The 15,758-nt window shown below is 55.2% G+C and overlaps 1 protein-coding gene and 1 long non-coding RNA gene across 8 annotated transcripts; one reads left to right on the top strand and one right to left on the bottom strand.

Moving 5' to 3' along the window:
* Positions 1–2,353: 2,353 nt before the first annotated feature.
* Panx2 (pannexin 2) lies at positions 2,354–15,426 on the bottom strand. 5 transcript variants are annotated; one of them, XM_039079619.2, is made up of 5 exons: positions 14,878–15,103; positions 6,757–8,220; positions 5,929–6,242; positions 2,778–2,916; positions 2,354–2,536 (listed from the first exon to the last, which is right to left on the bottom strand). In XM_039079619.2, exons 1-4 carry the CDS (start codon positions 15,101–15,103, stop codon positions 2,779–2,781), a joined length of 2,142 nt encoding a protein of 713 aa, XP_038935547.1. In that variant the 3' UTR covers positions 2,354–2,536; position 2,778.
* LOC120093824 (uncharacterized) lies at positions 6,288–13,732 on the top strand. 3 transcript variants are annotated; one of them, XR_005487570.2, is made up of 5 exons: positions 6,288–6,481; positions 7,395–7,994; positions 9,939–10,031; positions 10,518–10,921; positions 11,022–13,732. It is a non-coding gene; the product is annotated as an uncharacterized LOC120093824 (long non-coding RNA). The 3 variants fall into 3 exon arrangements; XR_005487569.2 differs by having other exon boundaries at positions 6,291–6,481; positions 7,395–7,714; positions 7,852–7,994; positions 10,518–13,732; XR_005487568.2 differs by having other exon boundaries at positions 6,315–6,481; positions 10,518–13,732.
* Positions 15,427–15,758: the final 332 nt, after the last annotated feature.

The raw sequence follows: 15,758 nt of genomic DNA, 5'->3' as shown, positions 1-15,758 counted from the left end.
AATCGCATGCCAAGTGGAGAGGCTCAAGGGCAGGACTAAAGAGCGAAAGCTCCAGGACATCCTCGCTACATGTTCGCATGCTTGGGACTGAGAGCCCGGAGATTGCAGGGTTTCTGGGTAGGCGGGGCCGCAGTGACAGCCGCACAAGTGCCCAATATCTAAACCCAGGCTTCAAACTCTCCAGTCTCCTAGGACAACTTAAGAGCAGGGCAGGGACTGAGGCCAGTTGGCCCACTCAGGCCAGGTCTCCAGGCTGCAGAGGGCCGCCGGTTGATGAGTGGATGAGAGGAGCCAGGCGAGCCCGCAGTGGACATGTCTCTATTTGAGTACCCCAAGATAAGCTACTGTGGGAGCCAGACAGTGACTCCCCGCCGCAGGCCCTGGCACAGACCCTCCGAAGAGGAAGTAACCTCTGCCTAGTTCCCGGCTGCCTCATCCAGCCCTTTCAGGTTCCAAAAGAAGAGATTGCAACTCTGACCCTGAGTTTTGCAGACCCCGCCTTTGATGATATTTCTCTAAATGGCCCTCCTGGAACTTGGCCACTGTGAGGAAGATAATTCTTCACGCACCAGGCAGGATTCCCTCCAGCAGTGTTACACAAGAGGCTCGTTATGAGACTACTGGCAGGAATTTGCTGCCACAATTCTTCTTACAGCTTCCTGGTCCCCAAGGGACCTGACCTCAAGGTGACCTCCACCTTCCTTGCTCCTTAGTGAAGCACATGTTTGTTCTGGGGGGTTTCGGATTCATCCCTGTTGTCCACTACTTTAATGTGTGTGTTCCGTGGCTACCTCTCCTCTTCTGGCCTCCTCAGCCACATTCATGTAGCTTTTTTTTTTTTTTTTTTTGCTTCTTTTTTTTTTTGCTTCTTTTTTTCGGAGCTGGGGACCGAACCCAGGGCCTTGCGCTTCCTAGGCAAGCGCTCTACCACTGAGCTAAATCCCCAACCCCCACATTCATGTAGCTTAAGAGAAGACTTGGTGGGCTTAGAGCTGAGACTGCCAGTAAGGCCTCTCTTACTCCCTGTTCATCTTGGTTGAAAACCTCAGTGATAGGCTAGTGTCAGGAAGGGGCCTGGGTTCTAGTTCTGGTTGGCTGGCAATGTTCTCCCTGAGCCTGTCCTTTTACTGTGGGCAGATCATGGTGCCACCTCTCCTGTTTGCCTGTCTAGAGTAATGGTTTTCAATGTTGGAGCCCTTTAATATGGTTCCTCATGCTGTGGTGACCCCTAGCCATAAAAGTATTTCGTTGCTACTTCATACCTGTAATTTTGCTACTGTTATAAATCGTAATATCTGATAGGCAGGATGTCTGATATGAGACCCCAATGGGGTCACAACCCATAGGTTGAGGACACTGGCCTAGGGAAAGCGGGAGGGAGGCAAAGGATGGGATGACATTTTAAGTGGATGCTGACCCTGAAGTGCCAGAATTCTATTTTGGCTAAGTGGCTGCCGGGGAGGCAGATGATGAAAACCAGAGCTGCCCTCTAACCTGCTGGTGTCTGCGGGAGTCAGAAATAGGAAATGGAGTCTGGAGGACACGGCCAGCCATGCCGGCAGGGAAACCACAGCAGATCTCAGCCGGTAGAGATCAGCTCTCCCTTCTACCTTACGCTTTGCTTGGGAGAAAAGCACACCAGCCTGAGTTCTGCTTTCTAACAGCTGTTCCCAAGCCTGCTTTGTTCGAGCAGGTCCTGTCATGCCACAGGATGAGTGGGTGACTTAACATAGAGCTGGCCAAGTGGAATGCACCTTCGTTCAGCAGAGCAGCTGCTGGGAGGGGGCCTTTTGAGGTGAGCCATGCAGGGAGCCAATGCAGGTGAGGCTTGTAGGGAAAGTGTTCAACATGGCCAGAGGAGTCCAGAGTCTTTGGAAAGAGAGAGGAGCTATCTGAAGCCATTGGGAGTAAACAGAGGGGAAGGAAGGCCTAGGTTCCCCATCAGGGGTGTGGTCAGGAGAGGCCAGGTAAGAACAGCGTAGACCATCCTGAAGGCCCCACAGAAGTAGAGCTGGGGTAGAACCCAGAAAGAGAGCCCCAAGTTAGCAAGGGGCTCAGCCTTGTCTGACCCCAGGGATGGAACTACGTTTCTTCAGGCCCCTGGCCATCTGCTTCCGGGAAGGTGAATAGAATGGGACATGGAGCCAGAGGACACTTCCGAGGAGTAAGGGGACAGTGTGCCCAGTGCCCACTGTGCTGCCCGCTTCTTCAGGACACCGACTTGAGCCCCTTCCCCAGAAGTGGGCCCTTGCAGGTCAACGCCACACGGCAATGCAGTGGTGCTGACTCAAGACCCCAGTCTCTCCCACGCAGGACTCTGCTGAGAGGTCCCTCTAGACTTTATCCAAGAACAGAGGCGAGAAGTGGCTGCTTTATTGGCTTCAGATCTCCCAAAGAGCCGGCCCCCTGGATCCAGTGTGCCAGCCATGTCTACTTCAGCTCTGTATAAGTTCTGGGGCAGCACACGCACGCTCGCACGCACGCACGCAGCCACTGTCTGGATAGTCTATGGTCAGTGGCACTTGGGAAACAGGACCTATGGAAAAAAGTATAGCAGCTGGCCTTGGTACCATGCAGACCAGTGGCTCCCTAGGGTCTGGGTGTCTTTCCCCCTCTGAGCCAAGCCCCAGGGTGTTCAGGCTGAGCTCAAACTGTGGGAAGTGGGCACGATGCATGCAAGGGCAGATTATGGACCACGTGTAGGAAGCAGATGGATATGTGAGCAGGGAGAGCCAGGGGGCAGGAAAGAGGCCAGCACCCTGAGGGTTTTGGGTTACTTTAGCTGCTGTGTCTGCTCATCATCACGTAGGGGCCAATTTGTGGGTGTAGGCCATCGGACCAGGGATTGTCTTCTCCAGGGAAGCGAGCACAGCCAGCTTTTCTCCCAGGGTCCCTTTGGGTCTCAGAAGTCCCTTCCTAGAATGTGTGGAAACGTTGAATGCGGCGTGGAATGACAAGGGCAGTGTCCAGCATCAGTGTAGGGCGTGCCTTCTGGGGACAACATGCCTTTTCTCTATTGTATTACTCGGGGCTTTGGTTTGACTCTGGGACAGTCTTACTATGTAGCCCTGGCTGGTCTGGAACAGTTATGTAGATGAGGCTGGTGTCTAACTTGGATATTTGCCTGTCTCTGCATCCCACGTGCTAGGATTGAATGCTGTGGTGTTGTCCTATCTCGCTATTTGCTGCCTTCTGATCCTCTGGCCTGGAGCTCTGCCGGCTCTGGGCAGGTGTCCTTCTAAGGCAGGCTGCTCCATAGAGCTGGCAGGTGACAGACATTCTGTCCAGTGTCCATCACTTCCCCTTCCACACACTCTGCCTCATTCTCTACCTGCCCCAGTCACTCCGAGGCAGAAACCAGGGCACAGATGCGAGTCCAGCACCGATACGGATGATTCTCTGCCTCTCACCTGCCTGACTCGCTCCTTCCCATGGAAGCCCATAGCTTTGTTTCCCCCGTTACCCCCTCTGCCGGTGCCTCACTCTGGTGCTCCCCAGTGTGGCCCTGTGTGAACAATAAATGCCTTTCCTATGGCAGGAATCTGAGCTGGAGGTGTGATGCTGTGAAGGAACCCCTGCCTAGCATAAGCTCCCTGAGACTTGCACCCAGCACCCCCCCCCCACTAACCAATGGCAGGGGGCTTGGGATCTGCTCTGAGCATAAGTGGATGGATAATATCAGCACTTTAAACGGATAATAAAACCAGAACGTAGTCTCTGTCTGGTCAGCACGTGCAGCGTGCTTAAGGCTTTGACTGCAGTGGCAGCTGCTGCAGCAGAGGACACGGGAGTATTTTGTCCTAACCACCTCAGGGTTGTCCCATAGCTGGTTAAGGAGTTTTGAGGAGGCACAAGCCAGGCAAAGGTGGCTGCTCTGGTCTCAGCTGAGACCCTCCGTTTTGATATGCAGCCTAGGCCCCTGAATGTCTTTAAATTCCTGGCCTAGCTTCCTCAGCCACCTGTCTCTTATCCAGACCCACAGCTTTGCTTGTCCCGGCTTGCAGGACATGTAGCCCCACAGGGCCTGTTTTTGTCTCACTGAGCCCTGGACCTGAGGGCAAAACCCTGCTGAGGACTTTCTGAGGAACATAAGTACATCCTGACCTCAGTCAGCCAAGAACCCTTCCTGGATCCCGCCAGCTCTGTGGTCCCCGGTAACAAACGTAATGGAGCCCCGGGCCATGCTGTTTATGTGGTGGTTTGAGGAAGACCGGCCCCGACACCCCATGAGTTTGAATGTTCGGTTTCCACTAAACCACTACAATTGGTGGACTGTTGAAGAAGGACTAGGAGATGTGGCCTTGTTGGAAAAGTGTGTCACTAGGGTGGGCTTTGAGGTACCAAAAGCCCATGCCAGACCTAGTCTCACTGCTTCTTGCCTACAGATCAAGATGTAGCTCTCATCCTGTGCCAGGCCTGTCATGTCTGCCTGCCTTCCTGCTGCTGTACTCCCTGACATGCTGTTCACGGACTCACCCTCTGAAACTGTAGCCAATCCTTCAACTAAATGTTTTCTTCTTTGTCAGGGTGTCTCTTTGCAGCAACAGAACAGTAACTAAAAGACTATGTCCCTGGGGTTGGGGATTTAGCTCAGTGGTAGAGTGCTTGCCTAGAAAGCGCAAGGCCCTGGGTTTGGTCCTCAGCTCCAGAAAAAAAAGAAAGGGGGAAAAAAAAAAAGACTATGTCCCCAACTCCCTGGATACTCCGTCCTCCCACAGCCCTCAACCCAGCACCCCATGGTCTCCCTCTCCACACTTTTCAGTTCTCACATCTTGGACTGCCTAGCTCTGCCCGCTGTTTCCCAGTGCCCTCAAGAGATGCCCGGGCGTTGATGGGCATTGCAGGTTGGGCATGAACCGCCACCACGAGGAGGCAGGGCCTCAAGGCACAGGGAGTTATCAGAATAGTATTTATTGATATGCTCAGTGCTACCTTGTTAATACTTCGGTCACGTGGCGCGTGGCTGAGGTAATAGGGGTGGGGCCAGTGGGGCCTGGACTCCCATGGGAAGCGGTCCAGCCAGCAGCTGGGGACCCGGGAAGGGGATGTGGTTATTGCGTTGTATCCCTTCCCTCGTTTGTACCCTGGCGCCTACGCCTGCTCTCACCCACTGCTCACGTGGGTGCTGCTCACTCGCTCGCACACTCACACATACTCAGGCTCACTCACAGCAGGCTTGTCTCCTGCTCGCTTGTTTACTCGTGCACGGGCACTGTGCATCTCTGGCAAACTCAGTCACTCGGGCAGGTGCTTGTACCCGCACCTGCTTACTTGGCACTTTTACACCCACGTCTGCTTAGGCCACTCACACACATCGTCCTCTGCTTTAAATGCACCCTAATTCTCCTGGTGATAAATAGTCTCGTCAGTTACAGTAGTCATAGTAAAAATAAAGTGTGTGTCAGGCTACGTGGAGAAAGTGCATGTTGATTTGGACCCGGGGCAGCCCTCAGTCCCCCCTCCACCTGAAGGTATCAGGTCCCTCTGTAGGGGCCAGGCCCTTAAGTGAGTGACCCCTGGGGTCTGTCCTGAGGCCAGTACCACCTTCCCCAGCACCGTCCTCACTTACCCTAGGCTGGGCCCAACTGGGTGTGCTGAGTTGTGTCAGCCCACAACAAAACCCACTAAAAAAATAAACTCTTCATCTTGTGGCCCAGCATGCTGAGGGGGGTGCCTGATGCTGGGGTAGGCACCCTCTCCCACCTTGTGCTCGAGCCCCGGCCTGCACTTGTGGATGCCATGGTGAGCCAGGTGGAAGGAGGGCTGGGCCCCGTGGCATGCAGACAGGAGGCTGGGGGTTGTGGGCGGTACTGGGTGAGCAGAGTTCGGATCTACTCATGCCTAGGCTCAGCTGGGCCATCCCTGGCTCTCGCAGAGAGGTTTTGGTGGCCTGGGAGGCCCTGCCCCTCAAAACTCCACAGTACTCACAACTGTTCTCGGCTCCTCGAAGGTGGCGATGAGGATCTGCTGGGGTGGGGGTATGCTGAGGAGGTCGCCCATGTCTGAGGGTGCACAGGGACCTCCTTCCTCCTCTTCCCGGGCCTCGTACAACGTGCTGATGTGGAGCAGGGGGTGAGTGGCGTTTCGGCTCAGGATGGTGAGGGGGTCAGCCTTGCCCAGGCTGCTCGGTGACAGGGAAGCAGCAGCAGAGGCCGTGGGGGGTGAGCACACATGGAATGGGCCCCCAGACGGCAGGGCAGACTCTGTGGGGTATGGGATTTCCTTCTCAGGGAGCGGAGCATCTGAAAACAGGCAGGAACACAGGCATTTCACAATCCAGCTCACTCACTGTGGCCGCCCTCCCGGTGCCGCCCACTGGCACCTACTGGGCCCCAAACTTCCGTGGAAGGCAGGCACCCTTGCCTTTAGCAATCTGCCTGGCTAAGCCTAATGACCCAGGAATAGCAATGCTATGTGCTGAATTGCCGAATTTCACCCCCAGCGGCTCACATCTGCCTGAAGCCCTTATTGACCGCAGGAGGTATGTTTCCTGGTGGCTGTGGTGCTGCCTTCCTCCTCCTCATCTGCCTTATGGGAGTGTCTAGACTCCTATTAGGCCTGTCCCTCACTTTAGGAGCAACCCTTGTGTTAGTTCTGCTGTGACCAAGCTAGCTAGCCTGGTCACCACCTCTTCTACACTGTTCTCTGACGCTTTCCCTCTTTGTGTCCTAGACACGGGGGACTGCGGGGTTTCCTGCTCAGGGCTCCCTGGGGATCTACATCCTGCTCCATCCCCGACCTGCCGGGGGTCCTTACCTTTGGTGGGTGCTGCAGCCAAGCCCAGCCCACATTCCTCTGTCTGGGACAGGAAGCCACCTTCCTGGCTCCGGGAGGCTGGTAGGGCAGGGGGTACTGCTTCAGTCTTGGCCTTCTTGCTGCCTAGGATATAGGGATGCACATCCAAGGAGAAGTGCCGGGTATGCTTTTTCTCAGAGGCAGCAGGCGGGGCAGAGGAGGGCCCTGTATCACCTCCACTCCCCTTGTAGTGGTGGGCAGCCCGGGCACCAGCGTCCAGCAGCGGGGCAATAAGTGTATCCGTGGCTGTCTTCCTGCGCACAGGTTTGGGCTTCTCAGTCTTGCTGTTTTCTACGCGCATAATGGCCAGCTGCTCCTTGAAGGGCTGTGGCAGCGGGTTGCTGGTGGGGATCCACTTCATTTTCTTACGGGGCCGCTTGACCACGGGTGGCTCAGCAGAGCCCTCAGGCTCTGCGGGGTTGATGCTGGGGTCCACGGTCTGGATGCCTGAGTCCCGAACCGTGGGCGTGGTGTCGTGGTTAGACTGAGCCAAGGCAGCCAGAAGCTGCCGCACCACGTTGTCGTACATGAGGTCGCTCTCGTTGGTGATGAAGTCCAGCCGGTTAAGCGACTTGATGTGGTCACGGTTCTCGTTACAGAACATGGCCAGGATGTTGATGTCGCAGAACTGCGAGCGGCGCCACTGCCGGCGCGTCTTGATACCCACCTTGTGCAGCTTGTCAAAAATGAAGTTGCTCTTGCGGAAGATGAAGAGGTGGATGAGGTTGACCAGGATGATGAGGTTCATGAAGCAGAGCAATACGATGTCCACACCCGCAATGATCCGCTGCAGCTGCACGGAGGGCAGCTTACAGCTGACGCGCACCGTGGGCCCGGCGCTACCCACCGGCCCGTCAGGCGAGGCGCCCAGGGCGCAGGTGAACTCGTTCTGCTTCTGGGTGGCGTAGTATGTGCATAGGTAAGAGATGGGCACCACACTGAGTAGCAGGATCAGTACGTGCCGCGCCAAGTACAGCTTGGCCAAGAAGTTGCTGCGGCCCCGGCGCTCCAGGTACTTCTCAAACAAATTCTGCTCAGGGCTCTTCTCCTTCTCAGCGTTCTCAATGATTTCCCGCTTCTCGCGCTCCGTGATGCCTGGCCCCTTGGACTGGATCTGCTTCTCAATCTTGGGGGCGCGACCTTCGGCGGCTCGGTGGTAGCAGTTGTCGATCTCCTGAAGCAGGAAGTTGAGCTCGGAGGTGAGGCGCGTGGAGGCCAGGAACTCCCAGCCCAGTGCGGGCACATACATGATGGCGGCAAAGGCCAGCAGTGCGTAGGGCAGGAACTTGTGCTCAAACAGCGATGGCCACAGGCTGGCATCCACGCCGGGCAGGGCATCCCGCAGCTCTGTCCAGCAGTAGCCACGGGCGTACAGCGCCTGGTCACGGGTGAAGTTGTGCGGAGTATAACAGTAAATTGGTTCCTCTGAGGGTAGAGAGGAGACACGGGCTAGGGCAAGAGGTGGGACTAGCCTGATTAAGACCAGGTCTCGGGATGTATGAAGGGCATGGAGTGGACCTGATCCCGGCTCTGCTCAGCCACCCTCCCTATGCAGGTGGCTGGGCTCTCATGTCCATGGACTCTAAAACCCCCTCTCCCCATAGAGCTGCCTGCCTTATGCAAGGACTGCTGTTCCCCAAATGAACCCCCACTCCTCTCAGGCTAGTTTCCCTCACCATGTCCTGACTACAGTGTTGTGTTTAGGGTTCTGATCCTGAGTACCACTTACAAAGTGGTTGGTTAGCCAGGGGTTAAGACCCGAATGTAAGACCTGAGGAACTGACCTGTACTATTTATCTCAGTCTAGAAAAGCCATAAAGACTGTATGTACAGGACAAACCAAGGTCTAGAGAGGATCAAGACAGACCATGGGGCAGCCAGGGTTTCTCTTTTAGCATCCCATATGGACCAAATAAAGACCAGTCTCTGCCACTGACTTTACACTGCCAGGACTGTTGGCCTAGAGGCTCCTATCTAGCCAGAGGCAGTCACAGAGGCCTAGACTCTAAGAAAAACCTGCCTGTGACAAGTGTAAGGGATCTCTCAGGTCCCCCTGTTCCAGAGGAAGGGAAATGTGGGGACCCTGGATGCTGGTGTGAGGGAACGCTCACTGGCCAGCCACATCCGCCACTGAAAATGAGCAGAGGACCTGTCTGCACTTGGCTTATGTGGACACACACCCGGAAGCTGAGGATGTCACACATGCTTGCACTGGGCTGTGCACAGCCTTGTTTTGCAATCTTATGCTTTCAGTTCATTTCCAGAAAACTTGGAGGCTCAAAGTCCACCAGACTGGGTCATGAGCCCTAGGTGCCAGACCACAGTTTCCCCTGGCATTAATCCAAGTCAACTCGGCCTTAGCCATCTCGCTCACATTCAAGACTGGCTCCAGCTTAAAGCCTTCAAGCCCTTCATCACAGTCTTAAGATCAGGAAGTAACTGGGTCTAATTGGATACTCTGGACAGGGAGATGACAGCGACCCAGGCTAGCTGGAAGACTAATGTGAGGATTTGAAAACAAAATGTCCCCTATGGGCTCATGTGTTTGAACATTTGGGCCCCAGCGGGTGGCACTGTTTTGGTAGGTTGTGGAATCTTTGGGAGGTGAGTTCTGGCTGATAGCATGAAACTAGGGAGGGTCTATGTACACCTCAGTGTGAATGAACCACACCAGGAGCTCTCGTCATGGGCGGAGCCACCCTAACCGGGAGTCTTCTCTCCATGTGGTATTCCCTGAAAGGGTAAACCAGACCAAATCCTTCCTCTGTTAGGTTGTTTCTACTACAGCAACAAGAAAAGTAACCAACACAGACATTAATCACATGTCTTCAGGGGCCCAAGAGGCAGGGGACAGAGACCTCATTGTCTATATGTTCTTCTTGTAGAACCAGCATGTAGTGGGTTCTGGCCCCATTCTAACTTAGCTGAGGACCTTGGTCACCGTTTGGGGTATCTCCCCACATACCCTCTCATCACAGAGTCAAAGACCCTTAGGCCTTGTGAGGGTTTGTATGTGCTTGGCCAGGGAGTGGCACTATTAGAAGGTGGGGCCTTGTTGGAGAAGTGTCTCACTGTGGGGTGGGCTTGGAGACCCTCCTCCTAGCTCCTCCTAGGATGCTCAGTCTGTTCCTGGCTTCCTTCAGGTGAAGATGTAGAACTCAGCTCCTCCTGCACCATGCCTGTCTGGATGCTGCCATGCTCCTGCCTTGATGATAATGGACTGAACCTCTGAACCTGTAAGCCAGCCCCAATGAAATGTTGTCATTTATAAGACTTGCCTTGGTCGTGGTGTCTGTTCACAGCAGTAAAACCCTAACTAAGACAGGCTTCAAGGACTATCAGAACATAACCCAGTCAAGGGGAACCCCAAGACCAGTGGCTATGTGGCTACTGGTCTTCCTCATATGGTCCTGGGAAGGTTCCAGTGGAGGTGTGGGTGGGCTAGAAAGAATTAAGAGTGAGCCTTGCTTAGATGGTCAGGTACTGGGACTTCCTGAAGTTGGGGCCACGTCCACATGAGAGCTGGGCACCTGGCCATGCCCAGGGGTGGAAGTGGAAGCTAGGGGTAGTCAGGATCCCTTTAACCTGAGGTCCTGGAGGATGGGTGTCCAGGGCAGCATAGGCTGGGCTCTGAGAGGAGCAAACAGGGGAAGCAAAGGAATTGGCTCTCTTGGTTGGAAAAAAAATTGAATTTTATTCTTTTTTTTTTTTTGTCCTTACAGCTGATACCTAAAGTCACAGAAGTGTAAGTGGCCTTCTCTCAGGAAATTTGATTCCCACCCTGAATCAAGCCCATCCCTACCTGCCCAGCCAAGCTGAAAAACTAGGTAAGAGGAGAGAATCCCCATATTCCCATGGGCACCTTCAGTGGGGCCCGACCTCCTCCTTGGTCACATGGTACTTCTGATGACATGGCAGATACCAAAGGACCTAGAGAGGGGCAGGTGTTTAAGCGCGGGTGGCTACCATAGGGTGCTGATGCTGTAGACTTGTGCTGAGCCTAAACTAGGCAGGATGGCAGGTACCCGGACCCTGGATGCCCTGCCCAGACACAGTGTCTGCCTGGAGCTCTTCTGTCTGAGGCCCCTGTCTTGGGATTTCCCAAGGGTGATGAGTTCTTGTCTAGGTGAGTACAGGTACTTGAGGAGGGGACCTGAAAGCTGACCCATCTCAGTGCACATGGGGCTAGCTCTGCAGAGTGCTGTTGGAAGGTGTTTTCCCCACAGGACAGGACAGTTTAGACCTGCGCTGCTGGGCACCTGACTGCTCATGAGAGCAAATGGAGAGCTCTAGCCAAGGAACTTACTAAGCCGAGACTGCTGTCACAGTGGCAGCAGGGAAGTCGATGGCAGTAGCCACAGGACACTGCTGCAGCCTCCAGTCAGAGCAGGTCTGAACAGTAAAAGCACAGACCCAAAGGGTTTTTACTTCAACTTCTGCCCAGGGCTGGAGCTGAACTTGAGCCCTAGACACATCTCTAATCCACCCCATGGGTCCAGCCGGCACACAGTCCAGCTCAAGCCTGTGGCCTCTCGCTAGCTCACAGCCAGCTCCGCTCTCAGCTCTCCTTGCCCCAGGTCAGGACCAAACTCTTCCCCAACTCCTTCATGATGGAATGACAGCTCCACATCCTGACTTCTGGACCTTGTGACTGCAGCTGGGATTGAGGACTTAATGGGAGACGATTCTGGATTATCTGAGTGGGACAAGGGAACACAAGGGTCCCTTTCGAAGGAAGGTAGTGATGGATAGAGAAGGCCTGAGCCAAATGTCACGCTGTAGTTCGGTCCTGAAGGTACACACAGACGTGCTACTGGAAGCTCCCTCTGGACCAGTTCTGCCTATAGCTTGCCCATCTCGTAGTCAGGCTTGGGGGCAAGCATCTTTGTTTGTCCAGCTATTGCACCAGCTTTGTTTGCTTGCTTTTCAGCCTGTGAAAGGTGGTGGGGATCAACCTAGGACCTCTAGAATGCTAAGCAAGCATGCTGCCGCCAAGCCACACCCTAGTCCTGAACATTGTTTAGAGCCAGAGTTTGTGCTAGTCTGTTCCAGGAGTGTGGGCAGATAACAGGTGGCCCTGGCTTCTTACGAGCTGCCTGTCTCATGTGTGTATGTGCGTGGGGGGAGCACTCCATCCCGATACCTCCTGCAGTGGTATGGGTGGATGCTTCAGAGTGCTGCAGGCCTTGAAGGGATGGGGACCCATGCCTGGGACAAAGGGTTGACTTTCAGGGACCACAATAAAAAAGGAGATGGGCTGGTATCTGACTGCCTTCACTTCTCACAGACCCACCCTACAGATCTGTCCTGCTGGGTGGGAAGGGACAGCAGCTGGGGGCAGGACCCACCTATGCTCCTCAGTATAGAGCACTTTGGCTTTCCTTCCTTAAGGAAAGAGTACTGAGAGGGGACACACACTGGGTAACACCCAACTTCTGTGAGCTGGACGCCCACATCCAGGTGATATCCAGAAATATCCCCAAGTACATGGGACCTGATCATTTGACTATTTTAGAAAAAGCCGTTGCTGGCCTCCCAGCCTGGGTCTGAGAGATCTGGAGGCTCTTTGCCTCTTTCCCCTTCCCCCACTTCTGGCCTTTGTGTCCTGACTCCCCACTCCTGCCTGAGTGGCAGGAGAATTATTTCACAGCAGCCCTGGCTCCATCAACAGCCGGTCTCTGGAAAGGAGTCATCCGAGGTTTTCTTGGGCCACCCCTAAAACTTGAACTCTACCTTTAGATCTGCTGGGTGGAGATCACCAGGGCTCAGGGGCGGGGGAATGTAGCATAACCCACGATAGAAGGGCAGGCTCCTTCTTCAAGGGTATCCACACAGCAACCTCTTCTGACATTCAGGATTCAATGCCCCTATAGGCAGGACCCAGGTGTATGCAGAAAAGGAGGGGTCGTTGGTCACAATGGTCACAGTATTAGAAGTGGGGTGGTTGGCTTAAAACAGCAGACATGTACCTCACACACCTGAAGGCCAGAAGACCAAAATCTTTCAGGCAGGCAGTCACCAACTGAGAGCCCTGGCACAGGGTCCTAGATATCTCTGTCCTTCCTTCCTTCTATACGTTCACCAAGTGGTCCCCAAGAAATGATGGGGCCTTGGGAGAAGGGGTAAGGCTGACTGTTCCCTTTCTCTCCCTCCTGAGCAGGCTTACTGGTCAAGCATAGGGCCTTGTCTGTGCTGTGTAGGGCCTTGTCTGTGCTGTGTAGGCCCTAGGACCCCTCCTCACCTTGAGGTAGGCTTAACTCAGCATGGGTAGGAGGACATGTGGGTCTGAGGAGGGCACCTGAAGTTCTGTGGGAAAGCACAGGGGGTTTGAAGCAGCAGGTCCAGGATCAGGGCTAACTTGGGGGGACGTCTTGGTGGTTCCAGGCCCAGGTAGATGCAGGGTATTTGGAGGTCTCACAGGTGACAAGCTGGGTTGGCAGTGTCTGAGATGATCAAGGGATCATCGAAGATGGCCCAGTCCACGTGTATACCCACACCTGAGGCTGCCTTACTGTGTCTGTCATAGAGAGAGCTGTGTTCTCCTTAATGTCTGCTGTTGTCCTAGCCCTGTACTTGTGGACTGACAGAAGCAGCCTTTGTAGATGTAAATGAACTGAGAGTAGAGTAGAGTAGAACAATCCCAACCTTATGATATACTTGTGACTCTAGGGAGGGACACAGGCGTGGGGAAATCCCCAACAGAGGACAGACACAGAGCTTGGGTGGTGTAGCCATAGGCCAAGGAATATCAGGGAAGGACTGCTGCTAGCTACCACTCCTCAGAATGAAATGGCCTTTGAGAGAACTCAGCCCTCCCTAAACCTACATTTTGGACTTCTGGCTCCTGGAACTGTAGGGTACGTGTCTTGTAAGGTAGTCACCCGTTGCTGGTACTGTGATCAGCATGGCCAAAGGCCTCTTTATGCACACACCTGGGTGTGACTGAGTGTCAGGGCCTTTGGTGTCCAAGGATGGAGACCAGGAGAATGTCCTCCAGCTTTGTCGTGGTATTAAGCAGTCTGAAGGATGCCTGCCCTCAGGTTGACATCTCTAGGTCCTGGAGTCTCCTGTAAGGTGAGGCACCTGTGGGTGGTGGTGAAGAAGAGGGTATCAAAATACCTGCTCTTGTTGCCCAGTAGCTGCAGAGGGCAGAGCGACCTGCACCTCCAGAGGAACTCTGGAGTCCTCACAGTCTTTTTCCTGCTATGAAACTGGCCACGAATTAGACTTGTGGCTATGGATACCCGGGCCGAGTCCTTGCCTCAGTTCAGCTCCAAGTGGGGGATGCCATTTCCCATCTTTGTGTGTCTCCAGAAGTCAGCTCCCTAGTGCCGCACATCAGCTCATGTCACCTTAGGCAGAGCCCACTATTCATGTGTACTCTCCTGAGAATGACCACAGGTGTACCCACATGCTCCCTCAGATAGCAGGCCCAGTTCTACTGACCTAACACTTGAGCTTCTCAACCTATTCCCTCTTCCCTGATCTGCCCTACCTTCTACCTACACTGCCTTTGCCCGTCAAGGTTGGCTTCTTGGGCCAACATTGCTTGATGTCCGGCAGGACCAGCTCCTGTCTGGGCTTCCTCTGTAGAAGACCTTTTGAAAGGGGCGCTTCAGAGTTCTTCAGGAGTACCCTCACTTTCCTACACCATCAGCCCCAAGAATCCCATGCTGTATCATGGGGTATTTCACGATCCCTGAGCAATGCCCTCAATACCCATCCTTCTCCAGTTCTCATCTGGACCTCATCAAGCCTTAGCCCACCTCCCCCTGTGACATTCTACAACACAGACCCTACATCCCATTCATACAGAGGGCTAGCAAGTGTAGGTCAGGCCTACTCTCCTCCCGGCTTGAAGCTGAAGGAATGGAAGGCCAAACAACAATAAAACAGAGGAGGCTCTCAGGCGGCCCTGTCTCAACCCCTCATGCCAGACTGAGGTGGTGCCCAAGGTCTGTGATGAGACCCGCGGGCAGTGCCTCAACGCTTGGCCAGGTGGGTGCGGTCCAGCTGAACTGGCTGCCTGGCGCGCTCGTAGCGCTGGGCGCTCAACACCTGCCGAAGCGCGCCCTGCCTCACCTGCGAAGTTCTTGGTGAAGACCAGGGTGACCAGCAGGATGGGTACCAGCACGGTGCCGATGGTGACCACGCGGTCGAACGGCAGTTCCAGCTTGAGCTGCAGCAGCAGCGCGGCCAGCGCACCCGCCTTGTCGTCCTGCGAGCCAGGCAGGATCAGCTCCCTCAGCTTCTCGCCCGCCAGCAGCGCGGTCGCCATGTCCGCCGACTGCTCCAGGAGGTGGTGCATGGGGGGCGGGGGCGCGGCCCGGCGGGGTACGGGCGGGGGGCGCGGGCGGGGCCGCGCGCCAGAGAGGGCGGCGGGGGGCGACGGAGACCGAGGTCACGGGGGCGCGGGGCGCAGGGCGCTGGAAGAGGGATGTCAGCGGGGATGCGGCGGGGCTCGGGGGTCTGCCGCCCCGCGAGAGGGGTCGAGCTGCCAGGGCGCCGGGCCGCCGCCGCCCCCGCCGTGCGCTGTAGCTGGCCCGCGCCCTGCGTCCCTCCCGGGGGCGGCGGCGGCTCTCCTGCCTGGGCCGCGCGGCCCGCTCCCGCCTGGGAGGGGGGCTGTTTACCTGCGGCAACTCCGCGGCGTGGCTCCGCCCCCAGCCTTCCCACCCTCCACGTAGCTGCGGCGTTGGCGATGACTTTGCAGAAAAAAAAATTTTTTTTTTAAATGAAATGAACCGAGTTCATATTGATCATCCCCTTGTATCAGGGTTGGCCAAGCCCTGGCCCCCAAGCCCTGTGCATGGAAAGAGGCGGATCACCCGCTCTGGGGTCAGATCGTGTCTGGTAGCCAGAGGGTTCTAGTTCTACACCTCAGTTCTCTTGTTCCTCAATGGGACCCGGGCTCCACATAGGCGCAGAGGCTGCCCTGTGAGGTGTTGCAGACAAGGGCAAGGAAG

The sequence above is a fragment of the Rattus norvegicus genome, chromosome 7, assembly GCF_036323735.1.
Source record: "Rattus norvegicus strain BN/NHsdMcwi chromosome 7, GRCr8, whole genome shotgun sequence".
Lineage (NCBI taxonomy): Eukaryota > Metazoa > Chordata > Mammalia > Rodentia > Muridae > Rattus > Rattus norvegicus.
Note: the sequence above shows the minus strand (reverse complement) of the source record. Positions and strands in the feature narration are given on the sequence as shown.